We start from the raw sequence: 22,562 nt of genomic DNA, 5'->3' as shown, positions 1-22,562 counted from the left end.
AGAGGAGACAAGGAGCAGGAGGAGAGCGCTAAAGACTCTGAAGACTAACTGATCTCTCCACAATTTTACCTAAGGCTTCAGCAGGGCAAATGTTTGTTTAATGAAATCATACATGGAACAACAACAACAACAAAAAACCATTTGAAACAGATAAGCCCAGAGCTGCTCTGATCGATGTTACACGATTGGAGCCTGGACCTCCCCGCCCACTGTACCTGTCCTTCCATTCCTGACGCAGTTCAGACGGCGCCAGGATTCCAGGAAAGACGCTTGGAAAACCACTAGCCTATTGGAAGTCGGTGTAGTGAAAGAGATCCTCTCTGATATAAGAACCGTTCCTTTCTTTAAACCTATAATTATAGAGCGGGGAGGCACAGAGGCGTGGCATCAGTCAAGCCCAGTTCCGGGCCACGGTCACACACAGCGCCCCGCCTGCAGGAGGAGCCGCCGCGCCAGAAAGATAGACTGAGTCCCAGACAGCCGCTCCGTGAACCGCCCACCCCACTTCCATGAGTCCTTCCGAGCCCTGGGTGGAAAAGCCCGGGAGGGCTGCTGAGCTACCCCTGGAGGAGGAGCGAGTCCGAGCCCGAGCCCTGGGCGCCACCACCCCAGGCGTAGCGCGCAGCAGGGGTCGCCTTCCTGGCCCGCTCACCGGCGGCTGTCCAAGGTCCCGGGATGCAGAATGACAGAGCCAATCGAGAAGCACTATTCACAACATTAGAACACATTGGGAAAGGCTCCTTTGGAGAAGTTTTCAAAGGAATTGATAACCGTGCCCAGCAAGTGGTTGCTATTAAAATCGTAGACCTTGAGGAAGCCCAGGATGAAACTGAAGACATTCAGCAAGAAATAACTGTTCTGAGTCAGTGTGACAGCTCATATGTAACAAAATACTATGGATCATTCTTAAAGCATTCAAAATTATGGATAGTAATGGAATACCTGGGTGGTGGTGGTTCAGCACTGGGTCTTCTTCGAGCTGGTCCATTTGAGGAGTTCCAGATTGCTACCATGTTAAAGGAAATGTTGAAAGGTCTGGATTATCTGCATTCAAAAAAGAAAATTCACTGAGACATGAAAGCTGCCACCGTCTTGCTGTCAGAACAAGGAGATGTTAAACTTGCTGACTTTGGAGTTACTGGCCAGCTGAGAAATACACAAATTAAAAGGACTACCTTGGAGGGAACACCATTTTGGACGGCTCCTGAAGTTATTCAACAGGGGGCTCATGACTCAAAAGCTCACATTTGGTCATTGGGAATTACTGCTATTGAACTAGCCACGGGAGGGCCACCTAACCCTGAAATGCATCCAATGAGAGTTCTGTCTCTTATTCCAAAAAACAATCCTCCAACTCTTGTTGGAGACTTTACTAAGTCCTTTAAGGAGTTTACTGATGCTTGCCTGAACAAAGATCCATCATTTCCTCCTACAGCTGAAGTATTTCTGAAACACAAATTCATTGTAAAAAATTCAAAGAAGACTTCTTTTTTTCAAAGATTTTTATTTACTTATTTGAGAGAAAGAGACAGAGATAGCAACAGAGGTAGTGAGAGAGAACACAAGCAGGGTGGAGAGGGAGAAGCAAGCTCCCTGCTGAGCAGGGAGCCCAACCTGGGGCTCGATCCCAGGACCTTGAGATCATGACCTGAGCTGAAGGCAGACACTTAATGACTGAGCCATCCAGGTGCCCTTCAAAGAAGACTTATTTGACCGAACTGATAGCTCAATTTAAGAGATGGAAGGCAGAAGGGGACAGTGATGATGAAATTGATTCTGAGGGCTCTGATTCCAAATCCACCAGCAGAGAAAATAATACTCATCTTGAATGGAGCTTTACCACCATGTGAAAGAAAGCCCAATCCAAAGAAACCACAGAATGGGGCAAAGCAAGATCTTGTGCAAACGCTGAGCTCTTTGTCTATGATAATCACACCTGTGTTTGCTCAAGTTAAAGAGCAGGGTGAGGATAACGCTAGCAGGAATCAGGAAATTGAAGAACTAGAGAAAAGTATTGCTGTGGCAGAAGCCACCTGTCCTGGCATCACAGATAAAATAGTGAAGAAATTAATTGAAAAATTTTGAAAGTGTTCAGCAGATGGATCCCCCGAAGGAACTTATTATTGGCTTCTATTGCATACAGAACCAGAGAAACCCACCAAATTTACTTCAGGCTTAACAATGCTTAACTCACGAGCTCTATGTACCTTTTGGATCTTCGCAGCATTGAAGATTTGGAAGAAGCTATTCAACTATTTGTGATGGTGTTTATCACTTTATATTTTAAAGAGACTATTTACTATATATAGTTTCGCCTGTATTCTACTAAATGTTGAGATCCAGTTTTGCTTTTAGGTATCATTATTACTTCAGTTACTGGGATGAATACCTTTCACGTCGTGATCTTTAGTTGAATGAACACTCATGAAACGTACAGGTCTTTCAAAGTCATCCTAAACATTCAACTTTTGTAAATCATCAAGCTGCAAAACACTTTTGTTTTAACACACAACATATTCTAAAAATGACTATTGGCAGAGGGTGGAAACAAGTCATACCTTCTTAAAACAGAGGCTTTTCATAAGCTCTTGGAAATGAAATCTGGAAAAGTATTAACTACCAAGTTGGGATGATCTCCCAGGCAGCTCAGTGATGATCACATTTGAGAGCCATGTGTTTGAAATATTTATAGGCAAAAGAGGTATCTCCTGGTGTGCAGTATTTACCTTCTCTGTTAGAAGAAGCAGTTAACCCTATTTGACATGTTTGGAAATGTAAAGCAATACTAATTAGCCATGGATGGGATTTTGAAAATACTAGGTGAGTTAGTCAGTCTTCATTTTTAAAATCTTCAACTCATATCGCATATTATATGCTTGGATTTGGGGAGCTTAAAAAAAGCTGAGAATCATGTAATTAAATACCTGATCGACAGGTATGAATATAACTCACACCAGCATATTTTTGTCATGGGAGTAAAATGTCCTATAAACTATTTATACATTTTTGTTCTTCGTAATCATCCAGTATATAAACATGATGTATTCATTTTTGAAAGGATATTTAAATAAGCATTTTCTAGTTCATGTGACAATAACCATAGTGGGCGCCTGGGTGGCTCAGATGGTTAAGCATCTGCTTTCGGCTCAGGTCATGATCCCAGGGTCCTGGGATCGAGTCCCGCATCGGGCTCCCTGCTCGGCAGGGAGCCTGCTTCTCCCGCTGCCTCTGCCTCTCTCTCTCTCATGAATAAATAAATAAAATCTTTAAAAAGAAAATAACCATAGTACAGGCTGATCTCTGCCCCTACAAAGTTAGACCGTACAGTTAATTTTCAGTTATGGTACTGTTATGTGGGTAATACCTTTTCTCTTTTAAACCCAGTATATATATTATGCCTGCCTAAGTCCCGAATTGGACCTATATTTAGTAGTTGTAGAATTATTGATGTTAATTAGTTTTGATAGTCAATGTTTTATTATTTGGATCTGCACAGGTTTTTTTTGGCCCAGAAGTCATTTTAAAAAAATCTGAACAATTGCCAAATATCAGAAGAAAGATGTTCTTCAAGTAAAGAATACAGTTTTTTGTCAAAGGGCCATTACTTCCTCTTTTTCTATAATAACACAGACACTTGAGTAAGTTGTGGTTGTGTCCTCTGCCAAGAAATTTCTCTTCATTGGTGCCTATACTGTAACAATTATTTTTAACATACTGTATTTTGAAGTAATGGTTCAGTTAAAATGTTCACCTGCTATGTAACTGAAACTCAACTACAGTTTATAATCTATAGAGATCTGGAAATAATTTTGCAACTCATATCATGGATTAAATGAATACTTTTATAAAAGTAAAAGCAACAAATTTATAAATTGATTATTTGAAACTTTATTATTTTTTTTTTTTGGTTATTTGAAACTTTACAACACAGCTGCCTCATGGATAGGAATTGTATTGCTTATTCATTATTAAAGTTATTAGTCCTATAAACTGTTTCTAGGTGAAACACACTCCAGTGTTTTGGGGGGTTTTAAAAGAAATATATAAATTTAAAAAACCCTATAATCAAAAATTTATGATTTTAGATGTTAATTTCTAAACAAATAATTGGGAAGATGAACACAGAAAAGAAAGGTGTGATGGTTATTTTTCAGTCGGATCCTTTGTACTATTAACATCTTTATCTTTTTTTTTTAAAGAGTTTATTCATGAGAGACAGAGAGAGAGAGAGAGAGAAGCAGAGGGAGAAGCAGGCTCCCAAGGAGCAGGGAGCCCGATGCGGGACTCGATCCCAAGACCCTGGGATCATGACCTGAGCCGAAGGCAGACGCTCAACTGTCTGAGCCACCCAGGCGCCCAACATCTTTATCTTCAAATAACATGGTGCTAGCTAGCTTAAGCAAAAGTAAGGTAGAGTCAGGCAGTCTCTCATATCCATACACAGAGGTACTCCTCATCTCAGATACTAAAGAGCTATAGAAACCCAATCACTTCCTTCTTTCTATCTCCTGTTGCTGCTTCTCTCTTGCTGCAGATGGGTTTTTCTATTCTAAGTCCGTGGAAAGGAAATGGCCACTGTAACTCCTGATCTACATCTCTGTCCATGACATCAGCCAAATTCCAAATCTAAGTTTATTCTTAGAAAGTACTTTGCTTGGCCCAGCTTGAGCTGAGCACCTCTAATCCCATCAGGATAATCCAGCTGACAACTCTGCCGGGGGTAGGGCAAGTTTCCGAAAGAGAGCAAGGTGCTGGTGGTGCACAGCACCCCCTTCCCGGAAGCCTGTGCCCCCTGACACAGCAGTGATGTGCTGGACCAGCTCATAGTAAGCGGCTAGAGCCAATTCTACCCATCACTTCCCAACTCCATGTTCAGTGAGGTTATATGGGTAGCTTGAAATCAACCAAGGTTGGAGTATTTATACCACACAAACTGGCAAATGCTATAAATCAGAGATTACTTTTTTCAGAGTCCCTTTACCAGCACCCACACTGTCACCTAAGTCTCCATAATTTGTGATGTTAGAGACAGCCACATAACATCTACTCACACACTGTGAAGCTCTGCGGGGTTCAGTCCTCTAGAAGGTGCCTAGTAGATCCGTTCACTCAGGTATGTTTGTACGTTTAAGAAAAAAATAAAGCAAGACACATGCGTCAGCATTGGTCAAATGCAGCACATCTGATTCCACACAAAGTCGTCTTCTCTGCTATACTTAATACAGGGGCAGACATAGGTAAGAAGGATCCTGAAAATCAGCCTCATTCTTGGTAAAAATAGAAAAGTAGCAAATGGAGAACTCTAGTGCAGAAGATGAGAAGAAATGGTATAAAGAATTTACAAGAACACTTATTGGAATACAGCAGGTGCTCTGTAAGTATTTCAGAAAGGATGAAGAGAAGAAAGGAGGTGGGAAAACAGGTACAGGTGGAGGTACAGGGGCAAGAGGGAGAAAAGGAGGATGGAAAGTGTAAAAGGAAATAATGAGTCATCAATCAAAGTAGACAATCCTCCACTGAGAGTATAAGCAAAAGATATGTTAACTGATAAATACAAAAGCGTTCATTCAACAAGTTGTATCAAGTGCTGAACCTGGGACAGGGCTGGGCATACAACAATTAGGAGGACACAGTCCCTGCCTCAGGTACTGTGCAATTCAGTGGAAGAGAGATTCAAATAAATCATCATCTCAATATTGGTACATGCTATGATTAGTTAACCATAAGATGCTGAGGGAGACCATAGAAAAGCTTCTACCCCAAATGTGGGAGTCAGAAAAGACCTCCCAGAAAGGGAACATATAAACCAAGCCCTGAAGAACACATAAAAGCTTCACAAGTGAATAGGATGAAGCAAAAGACATTTCAGATGGAGGGGAAATAAAATAAAACGTGTATGGTTGTGAGTAGAAATAGGCAATCACGAGTCTGAAGGAAGTTCAAACTGTCTGAGCATAGCGTGCAAGAGAGTGAACTGGAGGTATACACCACACCAGGTCATGAAGGCCTTGTAGGCATACTTGGAACTGGGACTTTCAAGACAAAGGGGAGGTATTAGGGGGTCTAAGGAAGAGAATGCTTTAGAAAAACCACTCAGATTGGTTCACTTCTCTTCTTATTGACACTACAACCTCCAGCTGGTCCCCCTGCCGCCCCTCTGTCACACCTCTAAACTATTCCACAGGGAAAGGAGGGAGACCAGCTGGTGGTTGTAACATCAGTGCTGTTGAGAGAAAAGCATTGTGGTGGTAAAGAAAGGAGGTGGAGCAGTTCAAGAGCTCTTTGGGAGGTAAAGTCAGCAGGATTGGATGATTACCAGGCCTTGGGGGATGAAGGAAGCAGGCCTTTAAAGAGTATCCCAGATTCCTGACTTGGGCAGGTGGATGGATGGTGGTGCTACTGACTATAACAAGGAAATAAAAGAAAAACAGGTTTAGCAAGGTATACCAGGAGTTTAATTTTGAAGTGCTGTGGGGCATCCTGACAGAGATGTACAGTGGGCAGTTAATTAGTAAAGCATGGGAGGGATTACCATGATTTACAATTTTTTACATATTAGGTTTTGAGAGGGTCAATAGCATTGCTTTTCCCCATCCAAGCTGGCAATCAAATGAAACATGGCCATGAGCAAACAGAAGCAAAATATCACCTTTGAGTATAGATACATGCCATGCTTGTGTGAAAGGATTTCAACCTAAAATGGAAACAGAAGATATGAAACGGAGAATCTCAACAGGTGCCTTCAGAAAAATGGAACTTAAGAACCAAGAGACTGGGAGCACCTGGGTGGCTCAGCTGGTTAAGTGTCTGCCTTCAGCTCAGGTCATGATCCCAGGGTCCTCCTTCCAGTCCGCATTGAGCCACACATCAGGGCTCCCTGCTCAGTGGGGAGTCTGTTTCTCCCTCTCCATCTGCCCCTCCCACCCAGCTCATGTGTGTGTGTGCACACGTGTGCCCTCTCTATCAAATAAATAAATAAAATCTTTAAAAAAAGTAAAGAACCAAGAGACTGATTGGCATTAAGTGCTTGATTTACAGAAGACCAAGACTTACCTCTTGATCTGTGAACATCTGCCAAGAATCTTTCTACATCCTCAAGCCAATGAACTTACTGCTTAGACTCTGGCTATACTTCCTCCTCTTTGCATTCCTTGCCCATAAATACAGCCTACCCCAAACCTTCCACAGATTCACCTGTGGCTTGTTACAGCATGGGTTTCCTGAATTGCAATTCCTCTGGTATTTCCAAGTAAACTTAATTTCTGGTAATTTTAGTTTGTCTCAGTTTACCTCTTTATTTAGGTTGACATTTGGGAAACTTACGTGGCCAATATTTCCTTTCTGATTTAGAGAGACTATGGTAGTCAGCCTCCAAGATGGCCCCCAAGGACCCCTGCCACCTGGCACTCATGTCCTTACAAAGCCCTCTCCCACACTGAATAGGGCTGAATTGTATGACCAATAGAATACTGTGAAAATAGCAAATGTGATTTCTGAGGCTGAGTTATAAAAGATGCTACAACGTCTATCTTGTTTTCTTTTGGGTCTCTCACTCTGGGGCAAGCCAGTTGCTATGTCATTAAGTTATTCAAGCAGCCCTATGGAGATACTCACATGGTAAGGGAGAGGTCTTGCCAACAGCCATGAGAGGGAGCCATCTTGGAATCAGACCCTCCTAGTCAAGCCACCAGATGACTGAGGTCCCAACCAATATCTTAACTATAACCACATGAGAACCAGTGCCAAAACCATCCAGCTAAGCTGATTCTGAATTTTTAACCCATAGAAACTGTGAGATAACAAATGTTTATTATTTTAAGCCACTAAATGTTGAGGGAAATTTGTTACACAGCAACAAATTATTAATACAGAAACCGACTTATCAGGTCATAGGTCACATACTAAAGAACTAACTGCAGGCCTGACCAAGGGTGTCCGGCCCTGTAAAAGGCTAGTGGCTCTCAAACTTCAGCATTCAACACAATCACCTGAAGGGTTTGTTAAAATACGGATTACTGGTTCCCACCTAAGAGTTTCTGACTCAACAAGCCTGAGGCAGGGCCTGAAATCTGTAATTCTGTAGTGAGTTCCAAGGATTTGGGAGTTGATTAGGGAAGAGATGTGATACATGTGACCATTGCAATCATACACAACAAGCTTTACTTGGGTGACACTTTGACAGGTTCACATGTGGGGAAAGTCTCTCACAGCATGAGACAATTCAGAGACCACTCCCGAGGGAGGGGATCATGTGTCTAGGTGATGTTGTTCAGCTGCCCATGGCGAGAATCTGGGTCATAGAGCTCTGAAGTGCAGCAGCATCTTGGAGTCTTCTTTATAGCTCCAGTGTTTATCTTATCTATGGTCAGCAGATGTTGTATGCAGTTTCATGGGGTATGCAAAGCAGGCAGGATCTATATGGCTAAAACTCTGCTCATTTTTTAGGGTTCTGTTTAAAACAACTGGATGTGTAAACAATTAAGTTTGGTGCCAGTGGGCTATTGAGCTAAGTGGTCCCATACTGCTGTGAAGGAGAAAACACATAGAGCCAATATTCAGAGGCCATCTTTGGCTTGTTTAGATAACAAATTCTCACAAGTCTCCAGAGAACCCTGATGCCTTTGGTCTGAGAACACACTTTGAGAACCACTGACCTAGAGGAACAAGTAATGTAGGCTTCTTGTGAGCAGGGTCATGGTGGCTTTAAAAAAGAGGGTGAAGTTCAGTTTCTTCTCCCAAGTTGGCATATCAAAAAAAAAAAAAAAAATCAAATACTTCTTTTCCTGAAGAGAAGTAAAAAGGGAAGAAGAGGGAGATTATTGTAATAGAAGTTCTATCCACAAGGAAGGAAATACTAGGACTCAGGAATAACTGACTGTTCTCTCCCCATGAAGATACCCTCCAAAATGATGATTCACATCCTAAAAAACATGTTTTACGTAGGGACTTTTTGTTGTTGTTGTGCTTGTTGTTGAGAAGAAATAGTTCCAATGAGGACTGCCTGGTTTTCTCTAAGCAGAAACCAGTTTCATTACCCTGACAAACAACAGTACTTTGCCTGTGGGTGGTACAAGCTGTTTATATACCCTTACCTTAATTAAGTAATCTCTAACTAAAAATGATTATCTCGTAAGTGTTCTCAACAGAGTTTCTTTAAAGAATTCCAAGAAATACATCTATTTTCAGCATTGTAAAAGGTATAGAAATTGTGTCAACCTTGAAAACAAAACAGTCAGTTATTTTAACGGCAAAATGGGTTTATTCCTGAATAGCAGAGGAATTGCAATTCAGGACAAGCAAGCTATGGTGAACCACAGGCAAGTCCAAAGAACAAAGGAGAGGAACCCTCCTTTATAAAGGAAAGGGGGGGAGTTGGGAAAGGCTGTAATAAATAAACAATCCCTTGGAGTAAACTGGGAATTGGGAATGTAGTGTCTTTTCATTGGCTGATTTGTGACAGTCTCTCATTGGCTGGGCTGTTGCTGGGCAAGGAGAAAAATCTTCCTCCTGCTGGGGTAGTAGACTAGGCTTCTTCCTGTTGGGATCCCCAAAGAGCTCCAACCAATGGTATGTCTGTGAGAGCTTCCCCCTCCTGGCCCCCCAACTCCATTTTAAATGAGGTTTCCTTTGTTCAGTTTCACAACTGAGATCTAATATTGAAGCTGTTTCCCTCAGGTCAGTTTTTAGTTTCTTTCATTTCTCCTTTACAACATCATGTCCCCATAATCATCCATTCACTCAACCATTAATTTATTCATCAAATCTGAATAAGTATGTTCTATGCATTAAGAACTGCCCTGGGTGGTTTGAGATGATAGATGTTGAAGCCAGAGCTGGGAATTAAAAAACAAACAAAAATAATCTTATTTATTTATTTATTTTAATTTTATTTATTTTTGACAGAGAGAGAGAGAGCACAAGCAGAAGAAGCAGCAGGTAGAGGCAGAGGGAGAAGCAGGCTCCCCGCTGACCAGGGAGCCCGATGCAGGGCTCTATCCCAGGACCCTGAGATCATGACCTGAGCTGAAGGCAGACGCTTAACTGTCTGAGCCACCCAGGCGCCCCATGATTTTTTTTTTAAAGGAACAAGAACCTATATAAAGAATATTTGGTTCCTGGGAGTTTTGACATGTGGTCTCAGCTATTTTTTTCCTTCTCCCTCCATTTGCATTTCGGGAAATTCACACTAAATTGGCACAAAAAATTCAGGAGGGAAAAGACAACAGAAGTACTAACCTAACAAAGAAAAGTTCCACCTTGAGATTTAGTGAATAGAAACGTGTCACTTTACACCAGTAGTTTTAATGACAGATGCTGAATCTTTGGTAGGTGTTGTGCATCTCCCTTCTGGCTCCAGCCTCTTCATTCTGTCAGTGTTGATACCATTTGCATAAGTACCTGTCATTATCCCCTATCAAGTGCCTCCTTTCCAACCTTGAACGTTTCTTCTTGATTCATTATAATTAAAGAGCTAATGTAGCCATTCAAGTTCACATTGTCAATGACCATTGTAATCATCTTCCCTAGTGACCAGAACTCCTTTCTTTTTATGAGGTTACAATTAAATTCCTTCCAGCCATAAGGTCAAAAGAATCTGGAACAGTTAGCCTTCCCAGTGACTAATTTCACACCTGTGACTCTGATACATACAAAATAAGACCTCTTAAATGGAAGGTGTCAAATTAAAAAATAATATACATTTGACTACACCTCAACTGAAGTCAATTAGACGTAAAAATTAAAGACTGTGGAGTCTTTTCCTGTTACTGGAAGTGATGCTTGACACTCCACTTATCAATTTAAGACACATCTGTGTCCCTTAGAAATGTTAAAGTAATTTGTAAATTGGAAGGGAATTAAAATGGCCCAAAGCCTGGGAAAATACTGGCCAGGAGATTAAGATAATGTTCTCATGTCTATTCCATATAATAACTTGTCTATCACTCTGTATTTTTCCCTTCCTGAGATTTGCTTAAGTTCTTCTAAAATGGATTTTGTTACTTTTCCTGCTACTGAGGCTTTTTGTATTTTGTAAAAGATTCTGATTATTAGATCACTATGTGTGACTAAATGCCATGAACAGATTTAACCTCTGGCTTCCAATATGTAACACTGACCATCGATGCCTCTCTTTTTCCTGTCATCTTGAAATCTATTGTAGACCTTCATCTTCGCCTATAGCTTTCAGTGGTTCTCAGTTTAAACTCTCGCACACAGAGTGTGCCTTTATCTTCCTCTCTCCTCCAAGACAGGAGTTGTTTTCAGCAGTGAGGCTATTTACTGGAAGCCCTGTGGCTCTAACTTCAAATGGAAGTCACTGTCAACTCCCCATCAGTATATGTCAAAGGGACTCCCCAAAAGGAATCTGTCTATGGCAGCCACAGTGCTCCTGTCTACAAGGCGCAGAGGGCTCCTGGAATGTGTGGAGTGTGACCCACAGCCAGCAACCTCCACACTCTGCAGCTCAGCTGTCCCGAGATTCCAAGAAGTCAAAGTGACCATCTCATCAGGAACACAGGCAGATGACCTTCACTCAAAAACATTTAGGTGAGGACTCTGTGACCTGAAGAGCAAACAAGATTCAACTTCTGTGCTTCTTGAAGTTGTTGGTGTCATAAGAAAAATAACTATTGTTATTATTGTCTATCTATTGTTCTTGCTGCCCAGATTCCATTCACTCTCCTTTTGAGATATATCTATATCTATCCATGCCTTGATTTCCCTCCAAGTAAACATGCCTTCCCTCCTCTCAGCCCATATGCTTTGGATAACATTTTGCATGCTGTAAGAGTGCATGCACCCAACTGTGGAGACAGTGGACCGAGCAAAATGAGGTCTGGTTCCCTTTCTCTAGCACAAAGAGAGAGATGTCTAAGAATAGGGCCAAAACAAAGGAAGCCGAGTCCAGAACTAGAGGAGAGAAAAAAAAGATTCTGGTGATGTAGAGTCCCTTCACCAAGATAAACCTAAAACCAAGCCTACTTGCAATAACTGACTTCTTTATTCATGTTTTCACTGAAAAATATCTATGAAGCCCTTCTATGTACGTTGCCCTCTGCTACAGCCAGAGATACAAGGTAGTTCTGGATTTCAATCACATGTAAAAGGGCAATGACCAACCAGGTTGATAGGTGCTAAGACATGACAGAGCCACATGGGGTGCACCTAGAACAGCAACCTCACTCAAGAGAGGTGATCTGTGTCCTAGAGGAAGAAGAGTTTGAGCTCTTTGGTTGAATTTTTAGTGTAGACTCTGATTATTATAAATAATATCAGCATGTCGATGAGTCATCCCAGCCTCTGACCTCTCGGTTCTTTGACCTATTCCTAGATAGCAATTTTCTCCAACAGGTCATCCTTCGACATAGTACATCATGAACTTCTGTACCTTCAAAAAATAAGCCAAACACCCCACTCTCTGAGCACCATTTTAATTTTCCAATTCTTTCACTCAGTGCTTCCTCCAGACAATACACCCCCCCCCATTACTACACTCTATCCTCAGGGTTTCCTTACCCGCTACAATCCTTAGATCCTTACTTCAACCCTCCCTAGTGTCTTCCCTTACTTTATTTTCCATCGGCCTCACCAACCTGGCACATGACTTATCATAGTCCGTTCGAATTGCCTATTTAATACTTCATCTTCTTTGTGAAACTATAGCCTCTAAGAAGCAGGGGCTTCGTAATCGCCATTGGATCCCCAGCACTTAGCATCATTTTCCTTTACAGATAGCAGACAGTTAACAGACTCATCCACCCAAAGCATATCTCTTGCACACTGCTCCGGACGGACATCATGCTGAGTCCTAGCCTTTGATGATCTGAAAAGAGGAACTCAGCCTGCCCTCCCAGAGCCTACGGTAGTCTACTGGGCATGAAAGTAAGTTGGTGGCAGCACTGCATTGGGCAGGACGTAGTCCAAGAAATCAAACAGCAGCAGAGTGGGGTTCACTGCAGAGAACTTGCACCTCAAAGAAGCTGCTGCCAAGTAGACAACTCCCTGGTAAATACGTGATAAACACCTTCTTTTCTCTCTTCAGAAAAGCTGCCCCTTGAAGTTGGAGACTTTGACACTTACTACATATGTACTAAGACCTGGCCAAAAATCATAAAAGTGATAAGTAAGTCTTGATATGTTTCCTTGACAACAGGGCTAAGGGAGTGAAATTAAACAAGGAGGTGGTAACTCTTTTTAAAACTATCCTGCTATTGTGGAATCATTTTCAACAAGTCCTACTGAGCACATGCATTATGTCTTCCCATGGGATTTTCCTGGCCTGTGCCTCTCAAGGATCCATAAACATTGAACACTAACAACAGAAAAGGAAAATAGAACACACTAGATGAAATGTTTAGATGATACTAAACTGGTAGAATATACAAAGGCCTCAAAAAAAAAAAAAAAGGAAGAAAAATTACAAATGGCCGTCATATGGAGCTAAACAATAAAATAACACCCAAATCTCAAGTTTACAAAGTGATATACTTAGGGAATAAGCACACACTAGAAAAGAGAAAATACTAAAATGAAAACTGCATAGTAACAAACACTAAATTAGGTAAAAATTTAAAATATGAAAGTGTAGGGGCACCTGGATGACTCAGTCAGTAGATCATGACTCTTGCTTTCAGGGTCATGAGTTAAAGCCCCACGCTGGGTGTGAAGCCTACTTAAAAAATAAAAATAAAACAAAATATGAAAGGGTAACCATAGGTTAACTTTAAATCCAGGGGCCCAAGAAACAAAATATATTGAAAAGGACCCTGTGATCAAAACAGAATGCATTAATAGCATCCTTTGTGGGTAAAGCGTGCTCTTAAATGTGAGTCTGGGCAGAATTCACTGTTAAATGAGGTAACAAAATTAAAATACTAGTTGATTTCTATAAAAAAAAAAGAGAGAGAGTTTCTCAGGGATTCTAGGGAAAGCTGAAACTCCCTGTACTGACAAGCAGCTCAATGTAGAGGAAAGCAAGCAAACCTCAAAACTCAAGATACACAAGAGAAAGGACTAAATAAATATAAAGGAATTTAAGGACATGAATATCCATGTTTAGTCAGGATTCAGATCAAGCGGGGGGCTTGACTTTGAATAATATACAGAAAAAGTCTCAAACATCAAAAAAAAAAAAGAGGAGGAATAGATATAGATATAAGGTATAGATAGATCCTACTATTAGCAGAGCCCCGAGTGCAAGAACAGCTGGCCTGGAGGTCCCAAACAGACCAGGTCGTGCCTCTCACTGCTAACGAAATGCAAAGGCAGACAAGGGGTGATGGAACAAGAAAGGATTTTACTTCAATGAGGCCAACCCCAGGAAGACAGCAGACTGGTGTCCCAAGAACTGCTGAGACTACTTCTAAATTTATTTAGGGAAAATGCAGGACGAAAATCGGTTGGCATGTGCAGCTGAGCAACAAAAGTCAGGTCGATCATTGTCTTAAGGTCAATCACACGGGGTCTTGCTGACATCAGGGCAGTCGTCATTGCCCACGGGGGTAGTTTTGGTTCTCATCATGGGATATTTGCCAGCCGTGTCCCCTTCCTGAGTTAACAGAGAAGCTGGAGGGAAAAACAAAGCCATTAAGAGGAGCAGGTTGGGAATGCCTGGCTGGCTCAGTGGGTAGAGCATGCGATTCTTGATCTCAGGGGCCTGAGTTCAAGCCCCACTTTGGGCATAGAGTTTACTTTAAAAAATAAATAAAATATATTTAAAAAGCTAATGTTTAAAAAAAGGGGGGGTACAGTTTGAAGGCAAAATGGAGTCAGTCAGCTCAATGACTGGTTCTTCCTTCACTATTTGTTCTGTTTCTCCAGAGAGCCCTAACTAATCCAGCAATCATCCTTCCTGTTGTTTATGAATCCTTAAGTCAATCTCTCTCTCTCTTCCTCACTCTTTCTCTCTCTCTCTCTACTTATTTAGTTATCCAATAATCCAGGGCTGCCCAGCTGCCCAGGTCAGATGATGAGCTGGATAGTAGTGGCTTCGGCTTCCCCATGCCAGTCTTTCTAGTTGTTGAGCAGCATCTCTCCATCTAGTGTGGACAGTTCAGATAAGTCTTCACCTATGAGGTTTCACATGATCCCTGGCCTGAGACAGCTCTGCTGACTCACCTCCCATCTGCTAGTAGTGGCACTCAAGGTCCTGTGTCCTGAGAAACCCCTCAGTCCTGGGAAAACTGGGATGTTTGGTCATACCACCCAACACATTGTGTTCAAAGACCTCTCCTCAGACAGAATCCTGATAAAGGGGCACCCCTGGGGCTTACATTTGGGGTATGAGAGCTGACGGGACTCCCTCAGCCACTGAAGAGCACCATTCACATTCTTGCCTCTTTGTTAATGCAGCAGAGCCTGAATGGAAGAAGCATTGCCTCATAAGAAACTTGCTGAGCTGGTAAGAACATGCTGTTTCTCCTTCTGGGGTCTGGTTTTGAATAGGATTATGGAATAAAAGGAGAAGAGAGGGAAGAATTTATCCTGATACTCACAGTTAATTAGACAACCATACCAATTTAATTTTGCGATGTAACAGATATTTTCTGCAACTGAAAGCCAAGTGGTGAGGCAAAGCATCTGCTTAATGATGTGCAGAGCTGTAAGTCTGACCTTAGTGTTTAAGACGAAAGGCAGTCACCTAGCCACAAAGTGTAATTCATTAACATTAAACTGGTCAAATTCCATTAATGTGAACTCCCACCAACGCAGAAATAAGATGGGTATTAGCTAAGCCTTGTTAATCACTTAGGTGTATGGGGATTTTCAACAAGAAAACATCTGTTGCTGTAGGATTTGATTCCTAACTTAGCACGGAAAAGACAGAAACTCAAGTGCCTTCAGAGGACAAAGGTGGAAGCCTGCGCAGTCCTAGAAATCAGAAGTAATACAGAATTCAGGGCACCTGGGTGGCTCAGTCAGTTAAGCGACCGGATCTTGGGTTTTGGCTCAGGTCATGATCTCATGGGTTGTGAGTCTGAGCTCCACATTGCTGCTCCGTGCTCAGCAGGGAGTCTGCTTAAGGATTCTCTCTGCCCCTCCCACTGCACACACACACTCTCTCTCTATCTCTTAAAAAAAAAAAAGTAACACTGAATTCAGAGTGCACTTCAAAACTAAATACTAGGATGGGTGAAAAGCCTCTTTAAGAAGCAGGCAGACCTTCAAGTTCCCATTTCCCAGGCTGTGTGGTTAGGCATTCCCCTTATGCTCACTTCTGAGGAGACCAAATGTTTATTCTTCAGAGGAACTGAATCGGAGCCACCTTAGACTCAAGGACACCTCATACAGTGAAGGGCTGAGGCAGAGTGATTCATTTAAAGACTCCATACAGAATTACTGAGAAGCCCAAGCCGTCTTCTCTTCTTCTGCCCAGCCCTAGAGCAGCAGCGGCCAGACTCATACAGCTAGGAGTCTTCCCTGAAAACCTGAACTCCAAAAGAAAGACCTACAGATATTGATATTTTGAAACTCCAAAGAAAAACTCAGATGTGCCCAATAACCCCATGGCAAACCCACCAGCCAGTCAGCCCTGCCCTTGCATACAGAGCATATAGAGCTTCCAAAGAGCATCTTAGTATTTTACTCCAAGTATCAAAAGACAGCCTAGGAGTGCCAAGTAGCAGCCAAGGAGCAGAAGAAAATTTTAAAGAAACAGAGAAAGACAGCTGGTCTTTTTTTAATCTATAGAAGAGATGGAAAATAAAGCCAGGAAATCTCTGTGAAAGCAGAACAAAAAGACATAGAGATGGACAACAGGAAAGAAACAATAGGAAAATCAGAATCAGTCCAGGGGATTCCACATTCTGTCAATATACATTCCAGAAACAAAATAAAAACAGAGGGGACATTTCTATCAAGGAGTTAATACAGGAAAATTTCCCATTCAAGGAGGGGGTCATGGGAACCTCTGACTTAGTCAGAAGTACAGGTAACAACCTGGATTCACCACTGACGTCTGAAGGGGAGGGCAATATTATGGGACTGAGCCAGTAAGCTGTGGAATCTGACTCTACCTCTGGCTAGATGGTGTCAGAATTGAGTTGAATTGTAGGATACCCAGCTGGTGGCAGAGAATGGCTTAGTGGTGTGGGGAAACCTTCTCACACATACTGAAATTGCGCTTAGGCTCCACTCAAGAAAACTGACGGAGTCTCTATCCCAAAACATGTTCCCATGATTTGAAAGGAAGGAAAAAGAGAAGATACAGACACATATCATATGCCTTAGTACATCAGAGTTGTATTATATAGTCCACTTACAGGAGGGAACATCACTGGGCCCACATTTATTTTTAGCAGAAATCTGCAGGGGCCAAGTAGTAAAGACTCCTTTAAATATGTATGCACATTCAAATTTGCTATAATTTTCACTACACCCTAACATCTGCCTGACACTGAGACCAGTATTAGTTGCCATTAATGATTACATTTTTTATGACATAGTATTTGCAGTTCTTTGCAATTTTTCATAGTATAGTATTTTTAAGAGTAGATGTAAAAATATCTCTCTATACATATTAAGTAAAAAGAAAAGTAGAGCAAGAGAACTGAATGTTTCAAGGAAAATGGAATAAATATCGTATTGCATCACAGAAGTGAAGAATATACCTATGAATTTAGTCTGCAAACAAAGCATATTTTCTTGCACCATCACTTGCTTTACTTTCCTGTTATGGTTTGAATTGTGTCTTCCCAAAACATATGTTGAAGTCCTAACTCCCTGTACCGCAGAATGTGACCTTCTTTGGAAACAGGGTCCTTGCAGATGTGATTAGTTAAAATCAGATCATCGGGGGGAGTAGGGTGGGTCCTTAATCCAATATGACTGGTCTCCTTAAGAGGAAAACCAGGAGGTGCCTGATTGGCTCAGTCAGTTAAGCATCCCACTCTTGGTATGGGCTCAGGTCATGATCTCAGGATTGTGAGATCAAGCCCTGGGTTGGGCTCCATGCTTAGCGTGGAGCCTGCTTAGGATTTTCTCTCCCTCGGTCCCTACCCCCCTCAAATAAATAAATCTTTAAAAAAAAAAAAAAAAAGAAGAGGAAAACCAAAGACAGAAGGCCTTGTGACCATGGAGGCAGAGACTGAATTTATGCCACCACAGGTCAGAATGCCTGGGGCTACCAGAAGCTGGAAGGGGCAGGGGAAGATTCTCTTCCAGAGGCTTCAGAGAGAGCATGGACTGGAAACACCTTGATTTTACCTTTTTAGCCTCTAGAACTGTGGAAGAATAAATCCCTTCTCTTTAAAGCCCCCAGACTGTGGTACTTTGTTACAACCACCCTAGGAAACTTCCTAACCCCTGCAGGACCGGACCCTCCAACTTCCGACGCAGACCGACGCAGAACATTTCCGAATGACAGAGATGGGAGAAGACACCACAAAACTCCTTACTCAAGTTCTGCATTTGTCTCTTTGAATAAAGACTTCCTTCTTTTGCCACATATTTAATGATGACACAGCAGACTGCAGATATCATTCTGATAGCATCAGTCACCAGTGATTCACTACCAATTAGTTCAGGTGGACCCAGGACTGCAGATTTTCTAGATGGTCAAGCGCTGTGCAAGCCACAATCCCATTAGAAAACTGGGTTCTCGGGGGCGCCTGGGTGGCTCAGTCATTAAGCGTCTGTCTTCGGCTCAGGTCATGATCCCAGGGTCCTGGGATCGAGCCCCACATCAGGCTCCCTGCTCCGCGGGAAGCCTGCTTCTCCCTCTACCACTCCCCCTGCTTGTGTTCCTGCTCTCACTATGTCTCTCTTTGTCAAATAAATAAATAAAATCTTTAAAAAAAGAAAAGAAAGCTGGGTTCTCCGAGGAGGGCATGTAAGCATTCCATATCAAAAGCGAGAGTTCTGAGCAGCTAAGAGTGAGCAGATTCCAGGTAAACCAGCTGGGGTTAAAATCCAAACAGAAGGGCATGAGCCAAAAGATCATTCCAGAAAACAAGGGTGGGACTATAGTCTTGGGCTCAGAACAAAGAAGTAAATCCTCATAAGGAGCAGAATGGGTGATGACAATTTATTCTAGGAGAGAGATCAGCTGCTCTCTGAAGAGATGGATCTAGTAGGTCAAGGCTGAGTGTAGGTGTGGTTTGGCAAGGCCAGGCAGCGATGGGGAGGCCCAAGGGAGCACATCCACCGGTGGTCTTCTGGCGTGTGGTGCCTCCTCTCAGTGCTACCATCAAGAACAATCATGCCAACCAAAGTGAGATGAGCTTATCTATTTGAGTCAAGTACCTAAACCATGGCCTGGAGATTCTCCAACAAAAAAAGTGCTGTGTTGTCAATAGTAAGAAATCACACCTTAGGGGCACCTGGGTGGCTCAGATGGTTAAGCGCCTGCCTTCGGCTCAGGTCATGATCCCAGGTTCCTGGGATCGAGCCCCGCATCAGGTTCCCTGCTCTGTGGGGAGCCTGCTTCTCCCTCTCCCACTCCCCCTGCTTGTGTTCCCTCTCTTGCTGTGTCTCTCTCTGTCAAATAAATAAAATCTTAAAAAAAAAAAAAAGAAATCACACCTTAGACCTATAAATGCCATGTTGTTTGGGAAGATGATGTTTTAATTGCCTGTCAGTAATCTAGCCTCTCTTTTATCTCACAATTTGGGGCTTAATGTCCTTTCATTTGTGTTGTGTCAAAACTGTCCTCACTGCATTATGTTTGTTATGCTTTCTCTATTTTTCACAGATCACATACTTTTTCATTAGGGGATTATAATTTCTATCTTTATTTTCCATCATGTTCCATCAGTTATAAGTCTCCTAAATCATTTTTTCTCCTATATATACAAAGGTACATCAATACTAAAAAGCTAATTAATTTGGACTTTCATCCTGTGCTGTTTTCCTGTCCCTTTTAGTAAAAGATCTAGAGCACATCATTTGCTAGTCACTTTCATAATAAGCACTAATTTTCACTCTTTAATAGTTATTGATCTGAAAAATCAACCATAGGAGAATCATTAAGAAAATGAAACAGTTCTCCATGATGGAAGATTAGCCACCACTAAGCATGATACTTCAACATAATTCTTCACATCTTGGGAAAAACTTGCAATAGGATAAGTGAAAAATCAGAATATAAAGTACAAATATAGTATTGTTCCAATTATATTTTAAAAAAAACTATGTATTAAAACCTAGGTAGTATTTTCTTTTCTTGTTCATCCTTTCTGTGCTTTTCAAAATTCCAATAATGAACACATGTTGTTTTTATAATCAGAAAAAGATAAACTTCTTTTTAAAAAAATCTGGAGACTATGAATGGTATTCACATTACCCAATCCTATAGTACTACCTTAGAAGAATTCATAATTGCACTCATCATATTTAAACAATTTTTCCCAATAAAGAAAGAACAGAAAACAAAACAAAAAAAATCTTTACATTTGTACCTAAGACCACAACATCCACACATGGCACACAACCTCCCAGGAAGGTATATCCAGAATACACTGGAGGTGAGTCTTACAGATTCTTAAAAGGCCAGTTAGTATTTCAGACCTTGCAGGCAAGACGGTCTCTGGTAACTCCTCAGCTCTGCTGTTGTAGCGCAGCACCCATAGGCAATGTGTAAAGCAATAGGTATGGCTGTGTTCCAATAACTTTATTTACAAAAACAGGTAGTAGTTTGCCAACCCTGCTACAGAGCAGTGTTTCTCAAACTTTAATGTGCACATGATCACCTGGGGTTTTAGCTAAAAAACAGATTTCGATTCAGGAGGTGTGCAGTGGAGCTTGAGAGTCTGCATTTTTTTGAAGATTTTATTTATTTATTTGACAAAGAGAGACATAGCAAGAGAGGGAACACAAGCAGGGGGAGTGGGAGAAGGAGAAGCAGGCTTCCCTCCAAGCAGGGAGCCCAATGCGGGGCTCGATCCCAGGACCCTGGGATCATGACCTGAGCCCAAGGCAGACGCTTAATGACTGAGCCACCCAGGCGCCCTGAGAGTCTGCATTTCTAACTAGCTTCCAGGTGATGCCACTGCTCCTGGTCTAAGAACAACACCTTCAGTAGCAAGACGGAGCATCCACTTTATTAGCCACATAATATATAGGTGAGAGACTCATGAGACAGACCTCATTAGGAGACAAAAAATACATTGTGGTTACCCACAACACATTGGCATTATAGTAATCATATTTTGCTTAATTTTTTTTTTTTTTTACTTTATGCCTTGTTTTATAAAAACAAATTTTGGATATTAAATGGGAGATAGATAACTTTAAATATTTAAAAATAGTTTACCGAAGCCCAATGATTAGTTGATTTTGATACAGACAAAACTTTATTTATTCCCTCAATAAGCATTTATTGCATCTGGACACTAGGTTGCTGACTGCTTGAAATATAGAGATAAAGTGCTGCCTTCAAGGAACTCATAATCAAATGGGAGAAGCAAGCACATGAATAAATTATTGCTTTCATTAAAAAAAAAAAATGGAGGATCCAAAATAGTTTTGCCTAGAAGCACTCAGATCCTTTTACAAAGAGATGTCATTGCCCAGTGCCGAAAATCGAGCCACTTATCAAACTGTGCCATGGATACATCCAACTTCTAATAAGTCCCAATAGCTACTTTTGCAAAAAATCCTTTAAGCCTTGCTAATTTAAGAGCATGTGATGGATGGAACCCAGATTTCCCCAAGATTCATCACTTGGGCTACTCATGAGTTCACAGTAACTGAAATAATTCAATTATTGACATCTCCACCTAGATGACCAATAGAGAGCCCAACCTCAATATGGCCAAAACCAAACTCCTGAAAGCCCTGAATCTGCACCAGCACCATCATCTGATAGCATTTGATAGAAACTTCATCCTTCCTATTGCTTAAGTCAGCCATCCTTGATGCTTCCCTCAACACAACAAATCTTGGTGGTGTTGCTTGCAAAATTTATCCAGAATCTAACCGCTTCTTCCCACTTCCAGTGCTACCATCTGGTCCAAGCTTTCATCTACATTACTGCGATACTTAATTTTGTCTGGCCTTCCAGATTCTATGCTAGTCTCAACAGAGCAACTCAAGAGATCTTTTTAAACTTAAATATAATCATGTCATTCCCTATTCAAAACTCTGCAGTATCTCCCCATTTCACTCAAAGTAAGTCCTTACAAAGGTCTAGGAGGCCCTTGTGATCTAGGCCCAGATCATTATTCTGACCTCATGCTTACTTCTCCCCCTTGTTTATTCCCCTCCAGCCACACTGGCCTCATTGACATTGCTAGAACATGCCAACCACCTTCCCCCGCTTAGGACCATGGCTCTAGCTATACCTGCTTCCTGAAACGCATTTCCCTCAGGTACCTGCTGGGTAAACTCCCTCACCTCCTTCAATTTGTTTAGGTATCACCTTCTTAATGAGTCCTAGTCTGACCACCTTCGTTCCCCACACTTATCTTCCTAACCTCACTTATTCTGCTTCTTTAAAAAAAAAAAAACCAACAATTCTATAGCACGTATCATTTCCTAACACACTAGATAACTTACTTATGTGTTAGACCCATTCTTTATTGTATTAGTCAGCTTGGGCTGCCATAACAAAATATACCAGACAC

General features: G+C 41.7%; 1 protein-coding gene across 1 annotated transcript; it reads left to right on the top strand.

Moving 5' to 3' along the window:
* The first annotated feature begins 606 nt into the window (after positions 1–606).
* On the top strand, positions 607–2,102 carry LOC102737643 (serine/threonine-protein kinase 26-like). Its single transcript, XM_081815538.1, is given in 3 exon segments — positions 607–1,490; positions 1,709–1,838; positions 1,840–2,102. Coding segments are annotated over 3 exon segments (1,191 nt in total). The 5' UTR covers positions 607–675; the 3' UTR covers positions 2,086–2,102.
* The last annotated feature ends 20,460 nt before the right edge of the window (positions 2,103–22,562 follow it).

Source organism: Leptonychotes weddellii, chromosome 3, assembly GCF_054177405.1.
Source record: "Leptonychotes weddellii isolate Sample4059 chromosome 3, ASM5417740v2, whole genome shotgun sequence".
Taxonomy (NCBI): Eukaryota; Metazoa; Chordata; class Mammalia; order Carnivora; family Phocidae; genus Leptonychotes; species Leptonychotes weddellii.
This window is presented reverse-complemented; position numbering and strand designations above follow the sequence as displayed.